The 7730-nt window shown below is 41.6% G+C and overlaps 1 protein-coding gene across 1 annotated transcript; it reads left to right on the forward strand.

Annotated features, from left to right (window-relative positions):
- The first annotated feature begins 1263 nt into the window (after nt 1-1263).
- LOC134079243 (beta-1,3-galactosyltransferase 2-like) lies at nt 1264-2229 on the forward strand. The gene has a single exon (XM_062535492.1). The coding sequence runs from the start codon at nt 1264-1266 to the stop codon at nt 2227-2229; it is 966 nt and encodes a 321-aa protein (XP_062391476.1).
- The last annotated feature ends 5501 nt before the right edge of the window (nt 2230-7730 follow it).

The following is a 7730-nucleotide window of genomic DNA, read 5'->3' on the forward strand; positions in this document are numbered from 1 at the left end:
CTATATAATGGAAGGGGAGGGAGTATTTTCAAACTCGTAGAAATCGCGGTAGAGAAATCTGAAGCAGCAGCGGTGGAAAACACACTTTACAGAGGTACAAGCAAGTTATAACATAAACTGTTCATGTTTTGACACGTCACAGTCTAATAAAGGACACGAATAAAATTAAATATAAACGTTACGATCGTCATTTACGTGAAGTGCACGGAGGTTAGCGTTTGATATGAGACGACACTATTCTGTTAAAATGTGCACACTATGCCAGTAAGCACACATGTGCACATAGGGTGCTGCACGAAAGTGTACTAACGGAAGTAGTCGATTTCAGACAGAGTGAATGTATCCTTCAGAGGAGTTGTTTGGGACTGGTCGCTAAGGGCTGCTTACAGTACATCTCGTGACAGCGCGTCTTCAGCTGTGCTTTATATACACTTTTCACTACAGTCATTCTTGGTCAGTGGTGTGATGATGGTGCATGTAAGATAGTGATTTGTGGATAATTCTGCAGACCACACCTCATGTCATTAGTTGCCACATCCTTTGTACTCAAGGTTTAATAAAAATGGAGCGCATGGCAAAAATTCATCACCGATTGGGTGTACGATATGAAGAAGACTTGCATTGCGTTTTACGTTACGCTTTACGCCATGTTGCGCTGTGTGTACAATAGGGACCATTGCGACATATTAATAAGCTAATAGGTAGGAAAAGGTGTGGTCATTTGAGTAATAGGATTATGACATGTGCCCCTGATAAGGCATTTGCCCAAGCCTGCATAGAAATTACATACAATCCCAGCTTCATGTACCTCAATGACTCCATAGGATTCCAATGACCACAGGGGAGGTGTGTTTATTTTAAGCATTAGAAGCATTTTTATTATTAAATATGTGGGCATAAAATATGTAATGAATATCAATACATCAAATATCTAAAATTGTTTCCAGACAATGTCAGCTGATTCAGAAATGATTGCCTGAGCAATTGCCACTGAAATGACTGTATGTACTCTCTTCCCTTGTCATTGCAGGAGAGAGATGTGACGTAAGGAACTGTTTCAGAGTACTTCTTGCCATCTCACTGTGCGCTTTGGCTGGCTTCTACGTGGCAGACATCTTCCCTATAAGTATTGTGCATCAGACAGGGCAGCAAGATGGTTTCTCCTTTCAGTCATTCTCCAGATTAATCCTCAGTTCACCTACTTACCCCCACCCTCAACGCCAACCTGAACCCCACAACAATGAAAGAGTCCCTTCCAAATTAATGCCGAAGACAGGTGTCAGTGTGACCAAAACCACCACCACCACCACCACCACCACCACTCCCTCTCCCACCACTGTCAAAAGCCCCATCAGGACTATCACCTCCACCATTGCTAGCACCCTGATGGCAACAACCAGGCAGAACCACCTACCAAGCCTCCTCATAAACGAGCCAGAGGTGTGCCAGAGGCAGAAGCCCTTCCTGGTGCTCATGGTGCCGGTGCACCCGGGCAACGAGTGGGCCCGCGATGCCATCCGGAGCACGTGGGGGAACGAGACCGTGGTGCAGGGCAAGGTGGTGACCACGCTCTTCCTGCTGGGCAGTCTGCACCCCGACGTGGCCACTCCGAGTGCGAAGAAGAGGGTATACAACGAGAGCGCGTGGCACCACGATATCCTGCTGAGTGACTTCGTGGACTCCTATTTCAACCTGACCATCAAGACCATGGTGATCATGGACTGGCTGGCCACCTACTGCCCAGGTGCCGCCTACGCCATGAAGATCGACTCGGACATGTTCCTCAACGTGGAGAACCTCATGTCGATGCTGCTCATGCCCCAGACGCCCAAACAGAACTACATCACAGGCTACACCATGTGGAACCGGCCTGTGGTCCGTGACCCCCAGTCCAAATGGTACGTCTCCGAGGAGCTCTTCCCCGAGCCCAACTATCCCAACTACGTGCAGGGGATGGGCTACCTCCTCTCCAACGACCTCCCAGAGAAGCTGGTGCGAGTCTCCAAGGACATCAAGTTCTTCAACATCGAGGACGCTTATGTAGGCGTGTGCCTGACACACTTGAAGATAGAGGTCAGCATTCCTCCTGACCCCTCTCAGTTCAGAGCGTACACATCGGGGCCGTTCAAACGCTGTGACTATGTTAACGTCATAACCACAATCTTGTTCTCTGCCAAACAACTGCTGGAGTACTGGGCGGGGTATAAGGAGGGGGGACCCCCCTGTTGAGAATGGGGGTTGAGGCAGTGAGTGACTGTCAATAGACTGTGTTCATGTTGAATTTTTGTAACATTTTTAACATTTTGTTAAATATTTTTGTAAAATAAGATCTAACTGTATGCGCTTACTTGAGTTTGAATTTTAACTACAGTAACAGTGGAATATAGTACTTGTGCTGCAATATTTGAAACAAATTACTATTTTGTTCAAACCAAATAGTTTCATACTATTCAAATGAAATTGAGCTATATGAGTTTGATAGTATGATGTTAACAAATGACAAATCATACCATGGTACGGTAAAGAAAGACATGTTTTTGCTTTTCATTATTTATTAAGTACAGTGGACTCCATTACTGTACTTGGTCAGGTAAAGTACTGATTAAGGATGGAATTCCAGGTCAAAAGGACAAAAGTTGTTGTTACAGATGGTTGTCTTTTACAATAGTTTTACAATAGCAGGTTGTCTTTTTCATGCAGTTTACATAAAACAAGGACAAAATACTTCAACCCTTATGATTGATCCCTGAAAACATTTGAAATAGATTAACATATTTCAACCTGATACAGTATGCCTATAACCTAACAACCTCCCTCATAAGAAAGTTCATAGGAGTGCTGTATAAGGAACATGCTATTGGTCAGAGGCAAACTGAGGAAAACTTGAAATAAAGCTGTTCTGTTCAAGTAAGCTGCTTGTTGGTGTTGTATTTTGAGGTTGTACAACAAACTACGACACAATGAAATAACTCATTAACAATCCAGAGTCGGGTTGTATGTATGGCCCACCATTCATATCTGAATTCCTGTTTACTGTACACTATAGACAGATTCGTAGAACCGGTGTGGGCCAAATCAGTGTGACTCGGGTCCATGTGCCCAAGGGGACCCGGGCTCGAGTCCAACACGGGTCATTTCCTGGTCACACCGCGTCTCTCTCTCCCACTCACGCCATTCTCTCTATTCTCTACGAGAGAGAGAGAGAGAGAGAGAGAGAGAGAGAGAGAACGTTTCCTCACTATCCAGCCTCTCTCACTATCCAAGGCATGGACGCAGAGGAGGAGGGTGTCTGTCCACATGTCCCCAAGTTCCCTCACAGAGGCAATCAGATGACCTTTCCTCATGCTCTACACAATACCTATTTTTTTCAATCCATTTATGGTAGAAATATACTTACACATTTACTGACTAAATGAACTTTAGAGACTTTTTGTTTATTGATCCTATTTGAATATGTTTGTAATAACATAGTTATAATATATTTAGACATTGTCATCATTATAGATATATATATAAAGCGAAGAAACGTATTTGAGAATGTTCTGGTGAGAGGAATAGTGTGTGTTCAGCATTCCAGGGCCAGACTGCCAGGAGACTTGTAGTAGAGAGTTGATCCAAAGTTCTCTCAGCAGCTCTCTGCTGCCCTCTAGTGTTGATCTAGTTCACCCACAGTGCTGAGTTGGTTTCAATACCAGTGTTGGACTGTTGGTACCTCTACTGTTAACTGCATACTGGGTGTGCAAAAGCCACAATCAGAGTTCTACCTTGATGAGACAACGAGAAATCTACAAAACCCCTCAAATTTAGAATTTTGGGAAATTATAAATTCAATGAAAACAAATTCTTCATTTTCAGCTCTTCCTAAATCTGTAAATGTCAACAATGAGCAAATTACTGATAAAAAAAGATATTGTTGATTACTTTAATAACCACTTTACCTCTGCCTCTGCCAGACTCCTTTTTAAGCAGAAGCTAGAACATCTTTCATCTAGGTTATCTCACCCCAATATTTGCTCGGACTCTACTTTTTTGGGGACAGCCGTGGCCTACTGAGGGTTGAGACTGTAACCTGAGGGTTGCCAGTCCACCGCTGGTTGGACAGGCAGCTCACTGCTCTGGGTTGTGTGATTCACCTCACTGTGTGTTCACTGTGTGCTGTGTGTTCACTAATTCGGTTAAATTGGGTTAAATGCAGAGAACTGAATTTCCCTCAAGGGATCAAAAAAGTATATATTCTATTCTATTCTATTCTACTTTTGAGGCAATTTCAAGGGAGAAGGTCTTATTCGCGTTGCAAAAGGTGCAAAGGTTTGTAAAAGGTCAGCTGGGCCTGGTGGGACCTTTCCCTTCTAAAACTTGTGGCTAGTATTGCTGAAAAATGGGGACCCAACTTTGATAGACAATTATCGTCCTCTCTCAAATCTTTCAGTATTAGCAAAAATGTTTGCTAAAAATTAGTTAGTGATCAGTTAAAGGACTTCTTAGCAGTAAATAATATTCTTACTCCTTTTCAATCAGGTTTTAGATACAGTTGATCACTCTAATTTGTTACAATGTCTGTCTAAATGTGATATCAGATATCAGTGTGTCAAATGTGAAGGCATTAAGTCAGGGGAAGCAGAACTAATAGTTGAAGTCCCTCAAGGCTCCATACTAGGGCCTCTGTTGTTTACAATCTACTTAAAATATATTTGTACAAATATAGATGCAGCTGTACATATCAGTATCATCTGCAGCTGTATGCAGATGATACTATCATATACAGTATTGTCAGATATCCATAAGGCATTAAAGAAAATGCAGATCACAATTTTGCAAAATAATCTACCTTTAAGTATTACAATGTGTGCTAAATTCTAAAAAAAAAAAACTAAATGTATGTAGCTGGTCGCACTTATCAATTTGAGCCTATATCATACCCTTGGAAGTTTAACAGTAACAAGATTATGGCCATTTCTTACATCAGCTCCTCCTCCATTTGCCATTTATTATGATGTGGTCAATTGGGCTCTTGTCTCCTCCATCAAGTGACACCCAAGTCAGTCAATTTGTGGATATTTTTGTGTGAAAATAAAGTTCTGCCTATCACAACGTTATTTAGGCCACAGAATTCCACAAGGTATTCTCCCTTTTATTTATATATCTCCATGCTGCCATATTTCCCCATTATTCTCACGGGTCCAAAACATGTTCTCTTCCTACTTTTGCATTTAGGTCTTCCATAGTAATAGCGAGATCTTGTTTGGGGATTCTGTTCAGGGGGAAATGCCCCTGGAGCAGGTGTTTCAACAAGACAACAACCCCAAACACACACGTCTCTGGCACTTAGCGCCCAGCACCGCTCCTCCAGTGGCACCCAATGTTGAATGTCCCTCCCTGACATCGCATGAGGAAATGTACCTCCCAGCTGCTGCTAGGTAACTGTTCAGTCACTCACCGCTGTTCTTGGAAGTGATCAAAAACTGTGGTTGTGAATCATCTGTGAGTCATCAGTGGTCTGTCATCATCTGTGTATGTTTTGCATTACTCTGTTTACTCACTGTTTCCTGCCGCCATCTTGACATAGAAGTGCCATAGCCCCTTACCACACTGAGTTGTGTTATCTCCTGACTGTCTATTCTATGTTTATGTACTGTATCCACCATCATGTTCATCACAGTGTGCTATACAGGTTTTCTGTTTTGTTTTATAAATACTGGCTACTTATTTTATAAATATATAGGATCATTTTTATTTGGTTCGGGTAACATTACTCAAGGAAAATGCTGTTACCAAAAAACTCAAAAATTTAGAGCAGCTGTTTGTTTTTGTTGTATGTTTGTTTAATACTTTTGGGTCTTTTTGTGCCTGTAATCAGACATCAAGATGGTAGAGTGACAGGGGGTGAGTGGGAGAGAGAGACGGGGTGTGACCAGGAAATGACCCGGGTTGGACGCAAGCCCGGGTCCCCTTGGGCACATGCACCCGAGTATGGTATGGGTACTCCACACACGCACGCACACACACACACACACACACACACACACACACACACACACAGACAGACACACACACACACACACACACATACACACACACACACACACACACACACACACACACACACACACACACACTACTTTACACATAATACTTTTACACCTACACGGTCCACTTTCCATTTTATTTTGCAACTGCGCAACAAAAATATATGCTTTGAAATACATGGGGGGAAAACGACCATAAATCTCCTGCAGCTGACCTGTGCAGATGTTCCCAGAGTGACTGTTAACATGCCTGGGTGTTCTGTCCTGAAAACAGGTGGTGCAAATGTGGACTGAAGACAGCACCACTGACCTTAGTTCACTGGGAGATAAGAATGGGCCTCCTCTGGCCTGTTGAGCTGTCCATGTCTTGTGCATAGAACGGACTCAGGAAAAGAATGATATGTTTTGGAATTTTGGACTCAATCTTTGTCGAGTCCACTGACAGCAAATTATGTACGAATGGCATGTTACTCATCTACTTTTGAATGGAATTATTTTAGAAAACAATTAATCGAAGGATATTTGCTTGGGCATTTATTCAAATCGTATAGCCGGTTTTCTCAGAAGCGACAATAAATCACATCTGAAATTAGCTGTTTATTTCCCAGATAGCCAAATTACCTTTGAGTCAGATCTGCATGAGAGCCTTTAGATCCACCTGTAGTTTACACATGGTATCTGTCTCTGAAGATGTGTTTCACACTGATTTGGCCCGCACCTGTACTACAAATCTGAGTCTATAGTGTAAACAGGAATTCAGATACCACAAATACACTGGATGTGGGCCATACCTACCATACAACCCGACTCCGGATCGTTAATGAGTTATTTCATTGTGTCATGCAGTTTGTTGTACAACCTCAAAATACAACACCAACAAGCAGGTTACTTGAACAGAACAGCTTTATTTCAAGTTTTCCCCAGAAAACTCCAATTCTAGGTTATTCATTCATTGTACTGCCTCTGACCAATAGCAATAGCAATAGCAGCATTCCTCAAACAGCACTCCTATGCGCTAACAATCTCTTACTTATGAGGGAGGTTGATAGTTTATATGTGTACTGTATCAGGTTGAAATATGTTAATCTATTTCAAATATTTTCAGGGATCAATCATAAGGGTTGAAGTATTTTGTCCTTGTTTTATGTCAACCGCATGAAAGAGATGACTGCTGTAAAAGACAACCATCTGTAACAACAACGTTTGTCCTTTGACCTGGAATTCCATCCTTAATCAGTACCTGACCAAGTGCAGTAATGGAGTCCAGTTTACTTAATAAATAATGAAAAGCAAAAACATGTCTTTCTTTACCGTACCATGGTATGATTTGTCAATATGTTAACGTCATACTATCAAACTCATATAGCTCAATTTCATTTGAATAGTATGAAACTATTTGGTCTGAACAAAATAGTAATTTGTTTTAAATATTGCACATTACATTCACTGTCAAATACAATAAATTAAATAAATAGCAAAATGATCACCATACATTTAACAAATCTTCTCCAAACTTTCAATAGCCTACTAGCACTGCAGCACAAGTACTATAGTCCTCTGTTTCTGTAGTCAATATTCAAACTCAAGTAAGCACATGAGATCTTATTTTACAAAAATATTTAACAAAATGTTAAAAAATTTACAAAAATAGCTTCAACATGAACACAGTCTATTGACAGTCACTCACTGCCTCAACCCCCCTTT

Source organism: Sardina pilchardus, chromosome 1, assembly GCF_963854185.1.
Source record: "Sardina pilchardus chromosome 1, fSarPil1.1, whole genome shotgun sequence".
Lineage (NCBI taxonomy): Eukaryota > Metazoa > Chordata > Actinopteri > Clupeiformes > Clupeidae > Sardina > Sardina pilchardus.

Excerpts from the sequence above, each read along its gene's own strand:
- LOC134079243 (XM_062535492.1), top strand. The coding sequence starts at position 1,264 with ATGCCGAAGACAGGTGTCAGTGTGACCAAAACCACCACCACCACCACC.